The sequence below is a fragment of the Panthera pardus genome, unplaced genomic scaffold, assembly GCF_024362965.1.
Source record: "Panthera pardus isolate Hobbes unplaced genomic scaffold, ASM2436296v1 HiC_scaffold_8, whole genome shotgun sequence".
NCBI classification, from domain to species: Eukaryota; Metazoa; Chordata; class Mammalia; order Carnivora; family Felidae; genus Panthera; species Panthera pardus.
Window position 1 is genome coordinate 88,884,139 of NW_026527013.1, and position 24,066 is coordinate 88,908,204.

At 35.7% G+C, this 24,066-nt stretch overlaps 1 protein-coding gene across 3 annotated transcripts in view; it reads right to left on the bottom strand.

Moving 5' to 3' along the window:
- The window catches only part of SEMA3D (semaphorin 3D), a 198,111-nt gene that overhangs the window by 111,125 nt on the left and 62,920 nt on the right, over window positions 1–24,066 (bottom strand). For all 3 annotated transcript variants that reach the window (XM_019443165.2, XM_019443166.2, XM_019443164.2), the window contains exon 2: window positions 16,428–16,618. In XM_019443165.2, coding sequence (XP_019298710.1) covers window positions 16,428–16,578 — 151 coding nt within the window. In that variant the 5' untranslated portion in view covers window positions 16,579–16,618. The remainder of the gene's footprint in view (window positions 1–16,427; window positions 16,619–24,066) is intronic.

Sequence of the window (24,066 nt, forward strand, 5' to 3'; positions counted from 1 at the left end):
AAACTATCATTCACCTCTCTATTCCTGGGCATCACTCTGTTCCTTGGAACAGATCGTCTCTAACCTTTGGGAAGAGCAGGAATATAGCATAAAGCAATTCCAACTAAAGGGAAATTCTATCAATAACCTTTGTTGGACTCACATGTGCCAATTCAGTGAGGTCCAGAATGGTTAAGGAGGTTTCACAAAACCAATTTGCTCTTAATGGTGCTGTTTGTTCAGCAACAATGAAACTCCTCACTCACAACCAGATGCCCTTCCATGTGAGGGGAAGGCTAAAGATCCCATAATCCCTGTTCCGATTTGAAATAAACATTTGTTCTTAAAAGAATTCTTTGTATCTCCCTTTTAGTGTCACTTAATACAATTGTTCATTCAGCCTGAAGAAACATTTGACCTGACAGTCTACATTCTTCCTCTTCACCTCAGAAAGGAAGGGAGTGGTTAGTCACATTGAATCTAATAAATTTAGGTTTAAGCAACACAGACTTCCTCAATGTTTGACTGTTAAATGAACAAGATCCCATATCCCTGAAATAGCATTTATTGCCAGAAATGTTGAACTGGGTGGAGTTGACCATTTCTCTCACAAGAAGACTACATAGCTAAAAAAAAAATGGCTTCCCACATCCTTTAAAGAACACTTAACAGAAAGATTTTTTGAGAAGATAATCCAAGTTATTAAAGCTAGAATTTCATGGGGTAAAAAGAATATCACCTTTGAGGAAAGTTACTTCCCAATCTACTCCAGTCACAGGAGTAGAATGCCTCAGCAGAGAAAGTTTACAACCAAAAATGGCCCCAGTTCAAAACCGAATTGGCTTTCCCTATGGTCTCAAGATATTCAGCACAAATGCTTACTGCAACCACTCCTATTTTTCCTCAAAGGAAATAACCATTATATCAGTAAGGCTGTTCTGAGGCTTCTTGAAATATGGTCGCATCTCCAGTGTGTTCTTTGCAAAGCTGTTGTAAGTAAGGAAGTAAAGGAGTTTTTATTCCTGTCTTCCCCATAAATTCAGCTTTCCTCCCTTGATCTCTGAACCCCCAGGGCTTTCATGTTGTTAGTATCTAAAGACTTCTTCTATGGAATTCCTTCTTCCCATAGTTTCCAGAAATGTTTTGGCTACCAAACCATTACCTCACCCCCCACCCCCCAAAAAAAGCCTGTTCTCAGTTTGGGTCAGGAATTGAGTAAAGGCAACAAGTTATTCAGTCCAAAAAGAAAACTAGTCCCTAATACTGTGGCTCACTGAGTTCCTTGGGCTCTCTGTGAACTTGTATTTGCTTCTCTAGGTTCTGGTACAAGGAAAGGCATGGATTCTGTTTTGGAATCAAGCTTTGGGAATTTAACTCATCTTAAACTGGCCCCACTTGACTTTCAACTGGTTTTCTGAAGCTTGAGATCATATGAAAAAATTTTGGTTACGAAGATAGCTGACTTCCACCTATCAAAAATACAAATTAGTCTCTATTTATGTACACTCAGTCTCCATAGCTAACTGCTGAAACAATATCCAATATATAAAGAATAATATTCAAACCTAAAATCCTTACAAAAGACTACTTCAAAACTATAGGTGTGTATTATATTATCTTTATACGTTCCTAGGTGAGAAGTCCAACCCTGTTCTCTTCCCACAAATGCAAGTCCAAGTCAGGAAAAAAAAAAATCAAATTTTCATTTGCTCTTCTGCAATGGAATGTTGAAGATCATTCTGCTCATTAGGTCTTAGAACATTGCCTATGTCAGTAATAAATCAGATGATACCATGTAGGGAAACATAAATTAGAAACAAATAAAGCCTATTATATCATCAGAGCTTTGTTCTTGCCAGGACAGGATGTGGAAAGGAGTGTGGCAATTTTACACTGTCACATTTCCATCTACATCCATGCTTTTAAATTACAGGTTTATTTTTATTTGGCTAGCTTTCAATAGCAGATGCTTTATATAATCCATCACATGTGAGATTCATAATTTATGATTATGAATCCTTTTAAACTCTTACTTTGAAGGAGTCCTTTTAAATGCTCGAAAGCTTTGCTACGATCATTTTTCCCACTGACCTATAAAAAAAGCCTAACGTTATAAGTACCTAGTACATTTCCAGAAAACCAGTGTCATAATAGAATAAACTTCCTCAGAAGAAAGGATTCTGATTTGACAATTATTTTCTTAATGGCTTTCAAGGTCTTGAGAGTATCTCCCCTTCCAAATTTCAAGGAATGTTTAAAATCAAGACACCATGTCACAAATTAATATGGATTTATTTTCAATCAAGTATATAAATTTAATTTTTACAAAACTCAGAAAGCCATACCTTAGTATACCATCAGCTATAGATTCTAAACAGCAAGACAAATAGGATAGGAACAAATAATTCTTCAAGTTAAGATGATGATGAATATACAGAACAAAGACTAACAACATTTTTGGAAAAGAACAATATTTTATAACGATATTTTTAAAAATTAATTGCATCCACCAAAATTAAGTATATGCACACCAAAAAGTAAAGTTAAAAGGCATATGTAAGCATCTGTCTCCTCTCCCATCATCTGTCTACCTCCAAACCAGTTTAGTAGTTTATTTTCTATTCATTTTTCTGTTTCTAAATAATATGTATACACTACTATCTTTTAGAACATTATTTTCAGACATTTCTACTGAATTCCTATTGACAGAAATTGAGAATTTTAGCTTTCTGATACCAACTCTTTCCCTTTAACCAAAGTCCTGACATGATTATAGGTCCATTTTTATGAAAAGCTGTATTCAATGGTTTCATTATTAAACAACGTAAATACTCTTCCCTACTTAAAAAACTAGTTCTCTGATTATACTTCCTTTCTTGGAAAAAAATCTGTTGCTTTAATTAATAATTTCCAAGTTGTGACATTTACTTAGTTTTGTTTAAGATCATGATTAAATATGGGGCACCTAGGTGGTTCAGTCGGTTAAGCATCCCACTTCGGCTCAGGTCATGATCCAGTGGTTTGTGAGTTCGAACCCCGGGTCGGGCTCTGTGCTGACAGCTTGGATCCTGGAGCCTGTTTTGGATTCTGTATCTCCCTCTCTCTCTGTCCCTCCTCTACTCACACTCTGTCTCTCTCCCTCTCAATAAATAAATAAATATTAAAAAAATTAATCATAAATAAATAAATAAAATAAAATTAAAAAAAAAATTAATCATGATCAAACCTTTCCACAATTCCTGAAAAGGGCCTGCATAAAATTTTCATATGAAATTCTGTCGGATTATTTTTTATCTCCTGGAGATGTCTCCTGGGCCGTTTCTTCTTCTCCCTACAAACTAGACTGGCTGTTCTCTCATCAGAGGGACAGCTTTCTCAAACTTCCTTCCACCTCTCTCCTACTACGAATCCCAACTTTCCTAGATCCCCTGTCTTCTTCCTTGACTTATTTTCTTATTCTGATGAGCACATCTCCAGAAACTTAAGAAATGGTGACTGAGACTTAAATTTTTGAAATTTTACATGTGTAAAAAGGCCTCTAATTTATTTTTATTAATAGGTGGGCTAACTATAGAATTCTGGGTTGACCAGCATTCACCCTTAGTGATCTGAGGCATGTGAACACTATCTTCCAGTTTTCAAAGTCATGATTGAGAAGTCTCATGTTATCGTATCCCCAGCCTTGGAACGTGTCTTTTATTGTTTCTGGAAGTTATATGAATCACTTCTTCACTGTTACTATTATGAAGTTTAAAATAATTGGACTGAACATGTCTTGAACTTTGTTTTTGTTGGTTTGATTTTGTTGTTTTTCACTTATCATGCCGGGCACTCAGTGTGATATTGATCTAAATTTTAATTTCTATTGGCTCAAGAAACTTTGAGTTTGGCTTTCATTCCAAACAAACAGATGACTATTATCTGTAGAACTTTTCTCGAGGTTTTCTCCAGAAAGGGTCCTCTCCCCACATGCCCAAGGTAGGTAATCCAGGTAGAGGTGTGCAGAGAATCCGTGTCAGAGTATGCACACAGACTTCCAAAAGGGAGATTAAAAATACAGTCATGGAATAATGTTCTCCTGAATTTCAGGCAGTGTTTATAGAGCATAGGCAATGAAATAATGTTTTCCATTTATAGTTTCCTATAAATGTTTTTGTCTCACAAATTATTAGATCTCTGCTCCTGACTTTGAGATAGACACCTAAAACCACACTCTTCTCTTATTTTTTTGTATTTTTTAATGTTTATTTTTGAGAGAGAGACAGTGCGAGTGAGGGAGGGGCGGATAGAGAGGGAGACAGAATCCGAAGCAGGCTCCAGGCTCTAAGCTGTAAGCACAAAGCCTGATGTGGGGCTCGAACCCACGAACTGCAAGATCATGACCTGAGCCCAAGTTGGACACTTAACCGACTGAACCACACAGGCACCCCGCACTGCCTCTCTTAAATCACAGTTCATAATTTTCAGTAGCCTGCTTGCTACTGTCATTTTCCCCCAATCAACCGATCTTACTGACTTCAATGACTTAATGACATGACCTAGTTCCCAGGCTCAAAAAATCAGAATTGTTTTTAGTTTACCTTCCTTGCTCCCTTACTCTTTTTTCCTGTATTTAAATAATTGGTACCTCTAAGTCTATTTCACTTCCTCACACCAACATCAAGCTAAATTTAAGTCTTATAAATTTGATCATGTAAATTTTCTATTCTTCCCCCTCAAATATTTATTCCTATTGTAACCCAGGCCAAGATGCGTATTATTCCTTCTCTAAATTACTATACCTGATTCATAAATAGCTTTGTTCTATGCCCTTCTCCTTCACCTATGTCTACCACATGATGCTATCTATTCTTTTTTTCCCCTAAATCACAATTAAGTTAGGTCAATTTCATGATCAAAATCCTCCAATGCCAACATACACTTCATTCAATAAAGTATAAATGTCTTCCATCATTCAAAGTTCCATTTCATACCCAACCTTCTTCAACATTCTTGAATGGCATTCATTTAAAAAATATCCTAATCCTATTGAATTAATATTTTTGCAATTATTTTGTCCCTTAAAAAAACTAGAAGCTCTTGCAGATAAGAATAATGTCTAAATCAATGCTGTAATCCATCACTATTTCTTGCACATAAGAAGTCTAACAAATACTTAACTAATGGTTTTCAAACTAGTGATTCTTATGTATGTTGGTTTACCTGCCTCCCATCTAAATCAGAATTTATTACAACCATATGAATAATTTAGAGAGGTTAATGTGCCATTAAGAGACCCAACTGTGGCTCTAATGGTTTGCAGTCATTAAAGGTTCTGGTTGTTATCTCCAAATGCTTGGAAGGGGAGCAGGTGGGGAAAAGAGGAAGAGGTCTGAATAAGAACACTCTAGAACAGCACTTCTCAGGATTTAACAAGCTTTCAAATCAGCTGGGATTCTTGTTTCTCATTTAGAAAGGGGTCAGGGAAATGAGATTGTACATTTCTAACAAACTCCCAGATTATTCTGGTGCTACAGATCATTGAACCAAAGCTGCAGTAAGAAAGGCTAAAGTACAACATGGCCCCACTTCACTGAAGAGAAGAGCTGAACTCTTCCTTCTTCTCCACACTAGAGTTTCCCTCAAACACTTAAAACATGGTGTGTGTTAATTTATGCAAGATGGCCAGATTATTTTTTTTCCATTACAATTGTACATTGGTCAAATGTGCATATCCCTTACTTATTCTAACAATCTAATTAACTTAAATTATAACTAACTTAGTTGCTATAAGTGATAAATGACCTGCTTAATTTAAACCAATGATATATGAACTTTCCCCCCTCAGTTCTCTCATACAAGGAAGGGAAGTGCGTTCATTTAACATGCATTAACCTGGAAGGAGATGCGAAGATGACAAATTATAATTTATTATTGACTTTTAGGTAAATGTCCTGTTACCTGCAGCAGCAGAAATTGTACCAGAAATGCCTAAATATAATTGTATTTGTAAAGACCTTCAATTTTTACTTCAATTAATTCAATTACGTACTGTTTGGACTCCCTTTGAAGCCTGTCATGATATTCAATTTGTGCTTTGTGACATTCAAGGAACTTTCCCTATTTTATCCAATTTGATCTTTGAGGAGAACTAGAGGATTATCACTAATTTCTAGATGAGAAACCTAGACTCAGAAAGAGCAAATCTTCATCCTAATGGTGGCTGAACTGTACATGCCATAGAAAGAGCTAAAATTGAGGTCTTCTGAATTGAAGCCCTGTTGCCTAATACAGCTATATTTTATATTTGAAGAGTTAGCATTATTTAGAAAAACAAGATTCTTTTACAAAACAATTTTAGTTACATTTTTACACAATATACCTATTGCTGAAATATTTACCTTATTTTCCAGACTGTGCCTGGCTCACTGTGGCTTTAGTCAAATAAACTTTTTATGAGTGTCATTCTTTACAAGTAAAAAGTACTTAGTTCTGATACATGCCTCTTTTGAATTAATAGGATTAAATCAGCCAATTTAAAGGACTTTTACAAAAATGCAAAATATATATTACTAGTTTTAAGAAGCACAGAGGCATTTGTCAAATTTTCTGTGAAAAAAAGACCCAGTGGCATTCAGTTTTAAAATGTCCTTAAATTGGGTGCCTGGGTGGCTCAGTGAGTGAAGAGGCTGACTCTTAATTTTGGCTCAGGTCATGATCTCATGGCTTGTGAGTTTGAGCCCTGCGTCAGGCTCTGTGCTGACACGCAGCCTGCTTGGGATTCTCTCTCTCTGCCCTCTCCCTGCTCGCACGCTCTCTCTCTCTCTCTCTCTCAAATAAATAAATAAACAAACAAATGTTTCAAAAAAAAATAAAATGTTTTTAAATTTATATTTTTACACATGTATTGAAAGAATCTCATTGTAAAAATTCCCTTAATAAGACCTAAGGAAGTTGAGCCACATTGTAGGTAAGTAAAGTCCTAAAACAAGCAGTTGTATATACAAAATTTTATCTCAATAATTTATACAATAGTAATCCCACCACATACAAGATCTGTCCAAAAAGAACTTTTTTTAATGGGGTGCCTGGGTGGCTCAGTTCGGTTAAGCTTCCGACTTCGGCTCGGGTCATGATCTTACAGTTAGTGAGTTCGAGCCCTGTATTGGGCTCTGTGCTGGCAGCATGGAGCCTGGAGCCTGCTTCGGATTTTGTGTCTCCCTCTCTCTCTGCCCCTCCCCTTGTCATGCTCTGTCTCTATCTCTCAAAAATGAATAAACTTAAAAAAAAAAATTAAAAACAAAGAACTTTTTTAACTAAAAAAAACTTGACAGGGTTTAATCCCAGAAAAAAATTGCCTTTACTTAAGTATAGTAAACTTACAAGTTTACTTACAAGGAAGTAAGTATGCATGTTTATATGCATAACCAAAGACACAACCAAAGTATCCCTTGATCTAGCCCTCTTTTACCCTGCTGGGAGGACATTGCTGACCTTTGTAGATCTCAGTGAGTTTTATATCCCTTCTTAATTCCAAGAACACTTTTTGCATGATATTTCTGTGGTAACATTAAAATATGTATTATTTTACATTACTGTGTAACTTCTATCACTTTGTGAACCTCCACAGGTCAATAATATTTAGAACAGTGCTCAAATACAGTGTTAAATAGATTTTAATTGCTATTAATTAATAGGCTTGGATGCAGGCAAATTGTAGTATAAATACTATTGAATTGAAAAGCAGGAGACTTGGATGTTTGTTGTTGTTGTTGTTGTTGTTATTGTTGTTGCTGTTATTGTTTTAATTATCTCTTATGTGATTCCGAGGTTATCTCTTCTTTCTGAGTTTTCTTTCCAAATGTTTATGCCTCAATTTTCTAAACGTTGATAGTACTTACAACCTGTATCACTATATCAGACAGTAAACACATTCCTCCTTGAACATAGTTTTAGAACTGCTTGACCTATCTTTCCATCTAGACAATAGCTGACACTGACAATTATGCAGATAATAGTTTATTATGCAAAATGGGCCACTTTCATTAACATGTTTTTTAAGGTGTTTTTTAAATTTATTTTTTATTTTTTAAATTTATATCCAAATTAGTTAGCCTATAGCGCAACAATGATTTCAGGAGTAGATTCCTTAATGCCGCTTACCCATTTAGCCCATCCCCCCTCCCACAACCCCTCCAGTAACCCTCTGTATGTTCTTCATATTTAAGAGTCTCTTATGTTTTGTCCCCCTTCCTGTTTTTATATTATTTTTGCTTCCCTTCCCTTATGTTCATCTGTTCTGTCTCTTAAAGTCCTCATATGAGTGAAGTCATAGGATATTTGTCTCTCTCTGACTAATTTCGCTTAGCATAATATCCTCCAGTTCCATCATTAATATATGTTTTAAAAGTAGCCTATTTTAGAGAATAGAATGGAATTTCATCAATATTTTCTTCAATAAGGTATGTCTTGTCTTGCATCTCTCCTGAATCATCAATTATTTCTCTACTAGATTATTTCACAATTAGCATATAAATATGGTGTTATTTAGTTCGTGAAAAAAAAATCTCTTGATTTTATTTTCCTTCCAGCTACTACTGTCCATGTCTCCATTATAAAAAAATCCTTGGAAGAATTATCTATAATTCTCTCTAGTCCCTGAGCCCATGTTCTCAGGAATCCATCCTAATTGTGCCATGGCTCCCACACTCAAAGACACTACTTTTATCAAGGTCAACAATGAACTTCTGTTGTTGAATTTAATGTGAATTTTTGCTTGTCATCTTTGAAGAAACATTAGCTGAATATGACTTTGCTGATAATACGTTTTCCTTTACTTTCTTCATTGACTTCCTGTATACTACAAACTACTGATTTTTCTCCTACATGGTTTCTCTGGGCACTTCTTTTCAGTTCACTTTGAGGCTCATTTCCCCTTTCTTTACTTTCTTGGCTTAAGAGAATCCCAGAACTCAATCCTCCAAATTCTTCTACATCCCTTTGTTATCTCATAGAGTTTCATGGATTTAAAAATTTCTATATGCTAACTGCCAAATTCATATCTCCAATGACATCTCCCATAAACTCCAGAAATTATGTACTCAAACGCCTTCCTGGCATCTCATTTAGACATCATAATAGTCTTGTCTTCTCCAACAAATATGTCCGCTTGATTTCCCCCCAAAACCTACTTCTTTCACAATCTTCACCATCTCAACTAATGGTATCTCCATCCTTAAATTAAAAAAAAAAAAAAAAAAGATGGAGTCAGATTTGACTCCTCTATCTTCATGTCTGATCCATCAAAAAATCCCATTGACTCTACCTACATATCATCCTCTTCTCCTACCTCACTGCAACCAGTCTGGCCCACAGACCATCATTTCTTACTGGCATTATTACAATATGTCTACTTCCCTGACCTCCCCCTTTCAGTGTATTTACAATACAGAAACCACAATGATCCTATAATAATAAGAGTCAGATTATGTCACCTCTGGGCCAAAATTCTCCAGTGAATTCCCAACACACAGACTAAAAGCCAATGTTTTGACAATGACAACAGTGAAAGAATCTAATCTTTTTCCTTCTACCAACTCTCTGATTAAATTAATCTTCTTTCCTTTATCTCAGTGTTTTTCAGCCATGTTGTCTTCCTTAGGATTCTTAAACATGGCAGACACATTTTTGCCTCATGACCTTTGCACTGGCTGTTTCTTTTGCCAAAAAATATTTCTTTCCCAAGTATCTGCATGATTTGCAACAGAAATTTCTTTAAGTATTTGTGAAAAACATCACTTTCTCAGTGAGCTCTTCCCTTACCACATACTTGACTACTACACTCCCACCATTTTCTAGCTAACTATCCTGATTCATTTCTCTCCATAGCACTTATCATCTTCTATTTTGCTAGGCAATGTACTTATATATGGCCTGCCTTTCCTATCAGAATATAAACCACATGATGACAAGGATTTTGGCCTCTTCCATTTGCTGACATATCCCCTTGTTGCCAGAACAAGGCCAGAAACGTAATGGGCATTCAGAAACTATTGTTATTAACTGTTGACAGTGAAACATCACACACACACAGTAAGATTATCCCTAAATTCGTGAAACTACAGAAGCCCAAATGAACAGCCTCTGTTTAGAGAAAATACATCTGGGAAAACAAGTGCGTTGATTCAAACATGGCACATCTACCAAAATTAAACCATCAGTGACTTGCTTCATAGAAAAAAACATATATTACATGTAAATTCTTATTATAAGATTGATAAGGCTTCTTCACTAAGTACTTAAGGGGAGGTATTCAGAGCAAGCCAGCTTCTTTTCTCATTAATTTGACAACAAAAATGTCCACTCTAGATTGCATTTTGTGGTTGGAACTCCTTAGTGATTTTAATGATTCACTTTAACCCATTCTGAAGGTTACCAACCATCAAAGACACTACTCTTATCAAGGTCAACAATGATCTTCTTAACTGGAAGGGCTTATTAACTACTAGAAGACCACAACAGTAAAAATACTGGAAAGCACCTTTAATAAATTCACAATCTCTGGGTGGTACTTAACTGAAGGAAACTAACTCCAGTAGAAAATGCTTTGGGAGTAAGTGGAAGTAATCTTAATATGTGTTGTAAACAAGAGGGAGCTACATAGTATTTTTCACAGTTGTTCCCATTCGGAAACCTTTGGTGGGTAGACAATCATTCACATCTAGCAAGATAATAACGTTTCACAAAAAGCATAACTGACGGTATTATGCTGACTATGCGACACACTGAGGGGCTTTACATGGGACACATGACTTAACAGCATCTGTATTGGAATTAAGTAAATTAGTGCACTTAGATTTACTGTTACATTTATTGTGTTACAAATAAGAAAACGGGAGCACAGAAAATAAACATCCAAATATCTCACAACTAGTAACAGCGGTTAAGACCTAAGAAGTTTGGTCTTCACTATTACATCATACTGAATCAAGATAACAGAACTAATCCTGGACTGCTCAAATCAAACAAACTAACTAAACTAAAGAACAGCTAACTAAAGTAAAGAAGAATATACAAACGAATCCACTCATTGCTCAGAAGATTCTAACAAAACAAAGAACCATTCTATCAAATACATTGTTTCAGTTAGTTTTAAAATTTTTTAAATTTAAATTTTTAAAATTTAATTTTGAAATTTTAAATTTATTTGTTTTAATTTTTAAATTATTTATTTATTTTTGAAAGAGAGATTGAGATAGAGTGTGAGCAGGGTAGGGGCAGAGAGGGAGAGAGAGAGAATCCCAAGCAGGCTCTGCACTGTCAGCACAGAGCCCAATGGGAGGGCTCGAACCCACAAACCATGAGATCATGACCTGAGCCAAAATCAAGAGTCAACGGCTTAATCGACTGAGCCACCCAGGTGCCCCTAGAAGGAAAAACTGTAAAGATGATTTCCAGTCTTTCTTGTCTATGAATATACATGTAAGTTTTTGAGGATCAAAACCTAGTCAGGACTTTGACAGTTATTGAGAAGAACATATTGCCAAAAAAGTACCAGTGAAACTTTTAATATATTTTTTGTATTTTAATATCTGCGTTCCTGAATATGAAATGCTTCCCTCAAGGACACCAGGTGGCAAAAGCACGGGCCTTGAACTAGAGAGATAAAAACTCACAACTTAATTTTGCCACGTAATAGCCCCTTGTTTTGGGGCAAGACTTTCAGGCTCTGAGTCTCATGTTTCTTATCTAAAAAAAAAAATACATACAAAAACAATGGTTTTCATGGTATCATAAAACAGACAGGATAAAGTCTCAGTAGTGTACTTGGAGCCTGTCACTCTCTTGTTTTATATTCTTCATAGCACTTCCCACTCTTTGAGATGATATTCATTTATTTGTCTACCTGTTCATTGTCTCCTTATCTGGAAAAGAAATTCAAGGAGAACAGTGACTTTTCTCTGATCCAGTGAACACAGTGGTTGCTCAATACTTATTTGTAGAATGCGTGAATATATGGTAACTATTAAGTGGGTTAGTTTCTTTCCTGATATCTAATATGTGGGAGTTCGGGGTTGACTAGCTGGTGTTTTGTGGGTTAGCTGTGATTCTTTGAGATAGCAAAAGTTTTAGGGGGATGTTCAAATGGAACTGATAGCTGAATTCCCCTTATGCCAGGTTCAAAGGATGTAGTAAGAAAAAAGATGATACATGTGAAACATATGCATATCATGCATACACGTATATGTAATAGATATAAGCCATTCACATGTAAATTAGTACTAAAATCTAAAATTAGGAAAGGAAAAAGAAAAGCTAGAGAGACTATACAAAAAAGAAAAAAAGATGAAAAAAACACTACAATTCATAATAAGGAATGAGTCTTTGTATATTCGATTAACTTTCATTTTTCTCTTCCTATTCCAAAGCTTTTGTCCAGTTCTTCTTTATTTTACCTATCTCATTTTCTGGTTCTCCGAACAAATAATATTGCAGATGCTAATGATTCCTAGGCAAAAATATCCTGAACCCATGAGTTCCTTCACAATGATTGTGAAATATGGAATGTTTATACTATTTATTACAGGATTGAAATCGGTCATCTCTCACAAGTTATTTTTTACTACATCTGCAGTATAAACTGTACACGCCACTCTGAGAAATCCAATCAATAGGGCAAAATGTATATCATAACCTTATAACATGAATTCCAGATACATACAACATCCTGATCTCCAAGTTCCTTACCTGCTACTCAAGAAACAGATTTAGGATGCATACATGTGCAAGAATTCAAAATATGCAACTGAAGGGAAATCTCTTTACAAAACAATAGAACCAAACAACCTCCTGTGGATTCAGAAGTTCAAAGTTAAGTCTTTATCAAAGAGCATTCTTCGGATAAAATGGTTATTATATTTTCTGTTGGCCTTTAAAAAATCCCTCAAAATAACCTTGCAGCTGCTCAAAGTAGCTAATGCTACTGATACTGTCTGCATCTCTGGTCAGCATCTAAGGAAGCATGAACCACGGAAAGCAAAGAAAACAAAGTGGAGTTTGTGACCAGAAAAATTAAATATTTTTGAAAACGAAATTATTTTTTCACTTCAGCTGATGTTTCCAACCTCACATTCTGGCAGTGTTTTAATGCCCAAAGCACAAACTTTTAGACGCTCCCCAAACTATCTAAGCAATGGGTGGTATTAGCTGATCTCAATTAGTTAGAATCAAAAGAGAAGGAAAATGCCAAGAGAGAGCTATGATCGTTATCTCAGAAGTAGGAATGTTGTGTACAGGCAATCTGCCTCACCATAACCCCAAATTAGCAGGAATTTTTACATCATAGCTGTTTATTCTGGAACAGCTCACTTAAAAATATCAGGATTTGAATTATTTTCCTTCTCAACTCTCAGATATGGTAGAGAAAAGGTGGACACGGAATTGGTTCACACTCTTGGAAGTGGATGTGCACATTCATAGTGCTGAACAGATGATTTCCAAAGAGATGAGATATTCTTCTATTTTTTTATTTTTTAGTGTTTATTTTTGAGGGCGGGGGGAGAAACAGACTGTGAGCAGAGGAGATGCAAGGAGAGGGAGACACAGAATCCAAAGCAGGCCCCAGGCTCTGAGCTGTCAGCACAGAGCCTGACGCGGGGCTCAAGCTCGTGGACCGCGAGATCATGACCTGAGTCAAAATCGGATGCTTAACCGCCTGAGCCACCCAGGCGCCCCAACCTATTCTTTAAAGTGTAAAGAGGAGTGCTCTGTTAGGGTTGTGAATAATTCTCCTAGTAAAGATGACCACTCAATTATTAGCATACAATCTGGAAACAAAAGGTTAATAGTAGCTATGGGGAGCTAGCAGAGGTGTGTGTGTGTGTATGTGTGTGTGTGTGTATCTTTTGAGGGTGGGATGGGAGAAGGTTTCCATAATTCTCATCCTGCATTCAATCTTTGTTGCTGCTTACCAGGCTGTGACATGTCAATTACCCGAATGTACACAAAAATCTAAAAAACGTAACACTTGGAAAGTATACTTAATAGAAGAACCATCAAAAGAGTAATTCTTACTGCATTTAATCCAACACTTACACCAGTTCTGCTTTTATATAAATAAGCACTAGGCACTGAGAGGAGTGACAGTCTATACAGAGATAAGTAAACAAGACTTTGAACTCACAGGATTGATTCCAAGTCCAAAAACATGTGCACACAAAAACAAAGAAAACAAAACAAAACCCTCAAACTAGGGATAAACTAATTAGTAGCAGCTATATGGAATTAATTAATAATATTTTTCTATTTTTAGGTGCTAATTTGCTAGTTTCAAATAATCAACTTATCACATTTGAGTTCATATTTTATAACCATTTGTATGGAACTATGATTATGAAGCCAAATGATCACGATGACGATATATATTTTTTTCCATATATTTATCAAAAGGCATAACATCTCACAAGTGTGTAGGTCTCTTTGGGCCACGCTGTCATCTTAAATAGAGCATGTGGCCTTCTTCAACTCTGTTTAATTTTGACAACTGAAAATCATATAGCCAGCCAAACATCAGCATGGTACTTCTGTAAATGTTAAAGCTCACTCTGATGGGTGAGTGCCACAGGGAAGAACCACTAATGACCAGGAACTAAGAAATAGAATCAGGCAGTTAGTGTCTATGCAGCACGAGGCTGACTCAGGAGCTGAGCCACGACCCAATGTGAAACCTTGGCAAGTTTCTCAGTTTCTCGGTACCTCAGCATACCCATATATGTAGGAAGGGGATGATAACAATCCTCACCATCACAGCCGGTGGTAAGGATGAAATGACAACATACTGCGTTTATACCAATGCCTTGCTCTCTGTTTCTTTGCAAGTCTGACTTATTTTGTGTTGTTCACACATATCAATGCAATCTTCTAGTGTTATTCACTCTATCACAGGAACCAGATAGAGTTTCCTTTTCCTTTTTCCCCTTCAACCTCTTTATTTTCAAACTTTCTGTATCTTTTTTTTAATTGTTTGGAGTTTCATATTTGTTTTCTGTTCTTTTCTTAAGATTAATTCTGAATACAGGCAAATGAACGACTCTGACTTGTGCATACGATGGGTTGTGGAAAATCCATATACTTGGGGAATCACATCCCTTATCAGGATAGAGAACTCTTCCGTAATTCCAAAACATTTCTTTCCATATCTCTTCCCAGTTAATCCTCCCCTCAACCACACAGAGGCAATTTTCTGGGTTTGTTTTTTGTTTTCTTGTGTGTTTTTTTTAAACTGCTTAAAAAATTCTAGAAAAATATTAGAACTCAAAAATAATATGTTGCCCTAACTCTTTAACTCAGGAGAGATATAAGTTCCAGACAGATACCCACGTATGAAATGTGTAATGGGTATAATGCTAATTCCACTTCCGCTTATATTTGACATGAAGTTAGGTTTTATTATTGATATTTAATTTGAACTCAGTAAGTTGTTTTAAACAGCTATTAAAACTGCAGGCATAAGTTTTACCTACCAAGTTTGGTATAAAGGAGTATAAGTCCCTACATCCTTCTCATTACTTAAAGCATTAAAGAAGCAAGAAAAGAAAACAAAAGAAATACATTTTTAAGAATAAAACTTGGCATAGTCCCTGTCTATCTGTCTATACACATAAACATACACACATGTAAGATGACTAAATATAACTCATATAAACTTTGCTTTTATGTTAATTCAAACATTTAAAAACAATTAGCAGATTTCATCTCTTAAAGAGATTTTCATTTCTGTATTTCAAGCCTTCCACGTGGTCTTTTTAAAAGAATAAACATGTATATGTTTGAGATCTTAATGGTAGGTTAGTGTATTAATTTTTTGAAGATATCTTACTGTGTTTAAAAATAAATCCCCTCTAACTAGGGATGAACTAATCCATATGAGCTATATGAAATTATGTTTTTCTATTTTTAGGGACTGATTTGTTTTAATACAAATCTGATTATAACCTATAAACCCAAATCACCAAATCATGGTAATCAGTAGCTGATCATTGTAAATAATGAGCTGAAAAGGGTACATGAATAACCCAGGCACCATTTCCCTCACAAAAATGATTATTGGGCATTTTATTCTATAATATTTTTATTAACTGATGCCAATACTATAAACATTTCACTGAAGTCAGTACATATTTCTTTTTTTTTTAATGTTTTATTTATTTTTGAGACAGAGAGAGACAGAGCATGAATGGGGGAGGGTCAGAGAGAGAGGGAGACACAGAATCTGAAGCAGGCTCCAGGCTCTGAGCTGTCACAGGGCCCGATGCGGGGCTCGAACTCACGGACCGTGAGATCATGACCTGAGCCAAAGTTGAAGTCGGATGCTTAACCGACTGAGCCACCCAGGCGCCCCCAGTACGCATTTCTAAAGAAAAGAAATATAGTCATCAAAAAGACAATCTGAAAAACATTTACAGACTTACCTTTGTAAGTCAGCTTGAGTCGTGGAATATTTTGCTTAGCAGTTCCAATGACAGGAAGAAACAGCATGGTCATGCTTAGCATCATCAAGGCATGAAAAAGGTGAAAATTGTGGCTTCTGGACTTTGGTCTCTCATTTTTAGTAGCATTCATGATGAAACCAATGTCCTCTTTCAAACAGTGAAAATTCAATCTAAAAAATAAGAAAATAGTTATTAATAGAGCAGTTTGCTGATTTTCCTAGACTTACTAAATTATAATTTTCTGAATGTGTATAGATTTTAAAAATAATAATTGCACCTTCTCCCCTGTTTTGATTTTGCAAATTGTTACAAGGGAAATGAATCACAACTGATTGATAAAATTCAGGTCTGCCTTTACTCAGATGCAGAGGAGAATGCATACTAAAGTTTCAACTATTTATGATAATTAGCTTCCCTTCTGTAACAAAGCTTTGTTTTGTTTTTAACACAAATGCAGGAGGAACCAACTCTTTCTAACTTCATGAGTTCTTTACTCAAATAAGAATACTGGTAGAAGCCTATTCTTTCCCTATATCATCCCCAAGGAGAAAGGTCCCCAAGCAAAAACAAATAAAAGCTGTCATGTTCAGGGAGTTCTTCTCTTGTTTCTGACATAAAGATTTTTTTTAAGTTTATTTATTTATTTTGAAAGAGAGAGACCATGAGGAGGGATAGAAGGGAAGACAGAGAGAGAGAAAGAGAATCTCAAGCAGGCCCTGTGCTGACAGTGCAGACCTGGGGCTCGATCTCAGGAACCATGAGATCGTGACCTGAGCCAAAATCAAGACTTGGAGGTTTAACTGACTGAGTCAATTAGGTGCCCTGTGACATAAAGATAGTTTAAAAGTCTGCCTAAAATTGGAAAAATTGGCAATGATTAGGTCAGAGCCACCGCCACCAATTTTAGGCCTGGGATAATGTGATTTAACCTGCACTCTATATACTATTCCACACATGGCAGTAATGAAAAGAAAAACAAACTGTAATATAAAAGGCTTTATAAAAGAGAGGAAGTTGTGATCAACTAGGTTGCCATAAATAAGCTGCCTTGCTTGTCTTTCTTAAGACCTGAAATAAATTAAAACACACATTTCAAACTAAGCCTGATGATAATAATGACAAATAATATTGATTGAATATTTATAGGTACCAGATACTTCCTTTAAAGTGCTTTCCATAACTGAAATAACTTAATCCTGTTAAATGAACTAAACAAGGAGGCCGTGAGACTGGGGTGACTCTAATGCAGTGGCGGCCTCCTAAGCAAGCTGAGATGTAAGTCTACAAAATCAAAGTTACAAAATCGAAAGTTACAAAATCCAAGTTACAAAATCAAAACACGAGAGACAACCAATCACAAAGAACCAACTAGGCCGCAGGCTCTAGCCAATTTTTTCTCTGCTTTGGCACTTTCTCTGCCCAAGTCTTTACTCTGGCTCCCAGAGGCAAAGCGCTGCTAACCACTTCCGGTTGGGCACTACAGGGCTGGAATCAATTTTTGCTCAAATGAACTTAAAATTTTAGTATGTCTCAGTCTACCTTTTACTAATGCCACCGACAGCCTTAAAGAATACATAATTATTTACACCTCATTTCACAGATGAGGAAACTGAGGTATACAGTTAAATGGGTCTCCCAAGATCACATGGTCACATAAGAAGTGAATTAAAATATTTGGCCAGGACCTTGGCTAGAGTTGGCCTCTTAACCCCTAAGTCTTTGGGTGTTTTGCAAAGTGGTGGAATCAAGGGATCAACTCTTGCAGTCTTCAACATCTCTTCTTTCTCCACAAAGTTACTGCTGTCTTTCTGAGAAACAGCCCACAGAGAGAATCTTGCTATGCCTACTTCCAGGGAAGATTCCAGATGTGGTACCTGCTTTACCTTTTGTCCAAAAAATTTCTATACTTCATTAGTAATTGCTGTAGTATAGAGTATCCTTTATAAAAAAAAAAGTATACTTTAAGTAGTTTTCTAATTATTGAATATCAAAATATTCGATGTATATGCTTTAGTTTTAAGACAAGGTCTAATATGAGTGAACTTTCTTACGAAAGAACAACTCTTAAGTAAATGCCTCTGAATATCAAGGATCTAGTTACCTTGAATCTCACAAGTTAAGATCAATCTGGGAAAATGAAGTAATATAAAATTTAGGGATGTATTGATTCATTGTTATACATGACAAATATTTTAAGGAAATAGACTACAAGTTTTATGTTGTTTCTTCATGAAATGTTGAACATAAATGCTTAATAAATTATACTTTTTAAAGTATTTTAATTACTTTCAAAGATACCTATAAGAAATACCTAACTATTCTGTCTTATGTGTAATCTGCACATATTTAATTCTTTTATTTAGAAGATTACTACATATGTGAATAACCAAGGTAATTTAGATACTCATTTAAGAATATTGTACTAAGGGGCTCCTGGGTGGCTCAGTCGTTGAGCGTCTGACTTCAGATCAGGTCATGATCTCACTGCCCATTGAGTTCAAACCCCACGTCAAGCTCTGTGTGACAGCCCGGTGCCTAGAGCCTGCTTTAGATTCTGTGTCTCCCCCTCTCTGCATCTCCCCTGCTCACACTCTGTCTCCCTCTCTCTCTCAAAAATAAACATTAAAAAATTAAAGAAAAAGAATATTGTACTAAATGTGCCACATATTAGATATTTTATTCACAGTTACTTGGCATTTCTTGATAGTTTGACTTAATTTGAGAGAAAACAGGAATGTCCTTCTGACCAAAAAGGTCTAAAGGGCCAAGAGTAGCCCTTTATGAAAATTTTAGTTTTTAAAACTTTATTAATGCATATTTTAAACACCAGTAAAGTCCTTCTTTAAATAATATATTTAAAGTTTTTTAATGTTTATTTATTTTTGAGAGATAGAGAGAGACAGAGTGTGAGTTGAGTAGGGTAGAGAGAGAGAGGGAGACACAGAATCCGAAGCAGGCTCCAGGCTCTGAGCTGTCTGCACAAAGCCTGATGCGGGGCTCGAACCCACAAACCATGAGATCATGACCTGAGCCGAAGTTGGACACCCAACCGACTGAGCTACCCAGGTGCCCCAAAATAATGTATTTAAAATAAATTCTTCAAAAATAAAGAACTGTATTATTATTTAAAGTAAATTCTTCAAGAATATAGAAATTACTGCCACAAAACAGTTACTTTCGCTGGTCTACAGAAAAGTTTATCACAATTAGTTTTAAATCCTGTGAGTTTTAAGTTACTCAGTCTCTTAAGAAATGAATCTTGCAACCTTTCAATTTGTCACTTATCCCAGTAAAAAACAAATACACCCACTGACTTACAGGATCTCCTTAAAAACTTACTACGTTTTTGCAAATAAGAACATATGTACAAGAATATACACGTAACAGTCATTAACATCATAGCTGGTCCCCAACCATTTGTTAACCATTTATAGATGAGGAAAAAAATAAGATTATTTTCTGAAAGGAGTGATTGATTATATACAAATAATTAAAGCACCATGAAATAATTTCTAAAATTAAGATAGTTATGGGATGCTATGGGAGATAGCTCAAAGGTGTATCATGCAGATTTAAGCAAGACAAGGATAGTTTCATGGCAGACAGTGAAAGGAGAATGGAAAGCAAAAAGAGCTAGCTTCAGAAGACAGCGATATTTCCTTAAGGGCTCTTGAAAAACCTGGAGCATTATAGTCTTGATTAGATTGCTATGAGGAGAAAGGAGGGACAGAGTAGCATAATCCGGAGAGGTGGAAGACAAAGGACACCAAATATGAACTTGACCTAACTGCGAAATGTGCCTCATGCCTGTTCTGGTACTTAATATATTATGACTCAAACAGTGCCATTACTCCAAACTGCCTTTGAGGTTAGATCTTATGTGCTGATTCCACCCATACTCATCAGCAACTCTAATCCCATTTGCCTGTTGCTTTCATTTTTCCCTAGATCTACATGTCAGCAAAATATGGGTCTCTGATCGAAGAAGATCCACAGCCTTGATCTACAAACACGTATTATTCCACCTACCCTTGCCCCTCACCAAAATGAAAGGCAAATTGAATGCAGAGTTTAAGTACATTAAATTTTTCATTAGGCTTAGTTTTTCTGAACTTCTGGACATGTAAAATACTACTTTTTTTTTCACGACATGCAACAATGCATGTAATGTGAACGTATGTTTATGTACACAGGCAAAAGAGAGGGAACTTTCCATGTGTGCATTTTATTAGCAATAATGACCTCAGTACAGGACCTTTCTTGGGAATTAACGACCAGTTGGGGTTAATGGCCCTTGGGTATGTATTGAGATATCTCCTCCTCCAACTGATCATTAATCGCTAAGACATGCCCTGTGCCTCTACCACTATAAGTTAAGAAGATTGATGTTTTGGCTTTCAATGAACAGTAGTCATACTGTTCCTTGTAACCCAACTCATTAATACTGCTAAATAAGTTAAAAATCAAAGTTCTGTTTTCCTTGCTACTATGACAGTCTGATAAGTGCACACACGTGCTGAAACATATGCTAAGGGTGAGGGACAAAATAAAACAAAAATCCTGAAACTGCTGGAACTTCTTGACTTTAAATATTTTCCTACTATAAAACAGTCACTCTCTATAATCTGCTGTTCCTGATTCACTGTTTTCCTTCCCAACAATCCTCTGAATTCAATAGTTAATCTTTTAATTGAGGTAATGTATGGGTTAAATATATAGCCAAAAGCTCTCCACTAATATGATATTTTGCCATCTTCCTTCCAATGGATGTGGATGTGTGTGTGTGTGTGTGTGTGCGTGTGTGTGTGTGTTATGTACGACACGTGTGTGTGTCCTGCATCTGGGAGGAATTACAGAGAGAAGTAGGTGTGATTTAACCTAAAGTGGGTGGATTTAGTGAATTGCATAGGTTATACTGCATGCTACTGTCTGTAACAAGCTCGACCTGGAGCCAATTAACTGCATGTAATCTATTCCAGATGTTCCCTGGAACAAACAGCACTCTTGGGGATCTTCAGATGTGGAGCCAATAGAGAGTGTTCTGATTATGAAAGAGTTTTACACACTGTTCCGCTAAATCAGAGATCCAAATGCATAATCTAACAGTCAGGAAGGCCTTGTGCCATTTCCCAAAGGAATACAGAGTCCAGGACTTACTGGATGGATAGTAACTCATCTAAATATTATTTGAGAAGCAAAGGATATGCAATTTTATAGGTGAACTTCATTGATTTGACTTATTTATCTATACTTATTTGTTCCAAATATCATTAAGATAATGCAATTATGGTGAAAAATATATCCTATGCATAGGACAAGAATTAAAATACACAAGTCCTAACACATAAAAACCTTGAACACTTACATTTAGGATTTTTTCCTCAGGGGTGTGTGTGTGTGTGTGTGTGTGTGTGTGTGCGTGCGCACGTGCTCATGCGCACACATTGGGGAAAGGAGGAAAAGAATCTTTGATGCTGAATTTATAAAGAGCTGTTTGTTGCTCATACCTTTGTGGTACACGTAAGGTCGCTTGTGAATATTTTTACTCATTCAGGAGACACCAGGAATTATGACTATACCCAAATTAATAGTATTATCTGTATAAACTCACTCTGGCTTAGTTTTAGCTCATATTTTTGACTTATTGTCTGATTAGATGGATTTTCTGTAGGGTACACAAAACTGATAAATTATTAGTAACATAACTTCACGATACATATATGGACAAGAAACCAAACAGAAGTTATAGAAGAAACTTGAGAATCAAAGAAACAACACAGGCAAGCAAAGAGAAGAATTCTGTTTGCAGAGGGCTATCTTATGTTCCGTGGATCAAGTGGAACAAAGCAGATGGTGATAACAAGGCAGAATGTAACAGGATGTAGGAAGATCCACCAGAATGGAGCTTGGAATGCGTTCATGTACATGTATTTTATGTCATCCTTTCTACATTTTTCTTTGTATTTTCTAATATATCTAATATCCTGCTGCTCAGCGCAGGCAGGGGTATACAGTCACTTCTCAAGTGTACAGAACTATCTCCAGTGAGGAGAATTTATAGGGCAACAGTTTTTGGTTGAAAAATTTTAACTCTCCATTAATGGACTTCATTGTTTTAAGATGTCATTAATTCCTCAACAATTAATATAATCCCATGGAGTCTGAAAGACCATTTGATTTTTCAGAGATCATGAAGAGCAGATTGAACATTTAGTTAAATGTTAATTTACTTCCTAACATCCTTATGATAATAGCCAGTGATATTTCACTATATGCCTAAGTATGAATATCATCAGTAATCAGCCGTGAAGTTCAGCTGAATTCCTTGCCAGTAAAGATACATTACATCAGTGACTTTTATTTTGCAGTGGTTTAACCACAATGTTTACATTGCTAAAATATGCTGAAAATATACTGTATAAAAACCTGCTCAACAAAGCACCATTGTTAAATGTTACTTGGGTTTCCATGCCTTATAGCCTTGTATGTATGGCCAGGTCAAATTATTCAGGATATCACCCCTAATGAATGCAGTTCAATAGAAAATAATAGTAAGACTTCAGAAGGCACACGTGTAACCTGTTAGAATATAGTGGGTTGCACTTTTTCCTGAACACAACAGAAACAACAAAACAATGCTCTTAAGAGGTACTAAAGAAATCAAGTGTTCCCAAGGTACAAACTGCTCAAATAATTAACACATTTGCAAAAAAAAAATTAATAATGAAACACTACTGTACATGACTTTATGCTAATCATTTTCATTATCCTAAATCTTACACCATTTTGCTACTCAAAGCAGCACACTGTTAGTTATCATTTCACAGGGTCAGAGAAAGCACCAGCAGCATAATCTTAAATTTGATTAACCCGCAATTCAAAGATTTATGATTTTCACTTTCCAACTCTTACAATCTGGAGAGTATTTTAATCGATTCACCTTCTCGTGACCAAGATCATCTTATTTCTCACCTTTTTGAATTCTGATATACATTTTGAGGATTATAAAATATTTGTATATATTCTACAGAAATATTTATAGAAATTACAGATTACTTGGCAAATTTCAATGTCTGTCATTTGCATTCAAAATAAAAATGTATAATTAAGCTGATTGTTTTTTAATAACCTCCACCTCAAATATTCTGATATGTGCCTCCCATGTTTTAAAAAAAGTTGTTTTTTTTTTATAAATAGACTGTTAAATAAAGAAGAGTAGGAATTACGGAAATTGAGATGGCAAAACAATTGTATTCTCTTGAAACAATAAAATAAGAATTAGCCATGTGTTTATTATTGAGAGGTTATTCTAATTTCTTTTATTGCTTTTACCTTTAAGGAATGTCATTATTATCAAAACTGAGTGCTACTTTGGTAAACATCTAAAAATTTTAACTTCCTTTCTTGAAATATACATCTAGGTATTAATGTGGATATTGAGCTATACGCCCAATAAAGATTTTTCCCAAACTGTATAATGTTTACCTAATATTTATGCTAATGTGGGCAGCAAATGGATTGGGGTCTTAAACTGACTCTTTAATGATAAAATGTACAAAACATTCTGTACACAAACTAATTTAGTGTCCCGATCTCTCTAAATAACCGTGCACTAAGA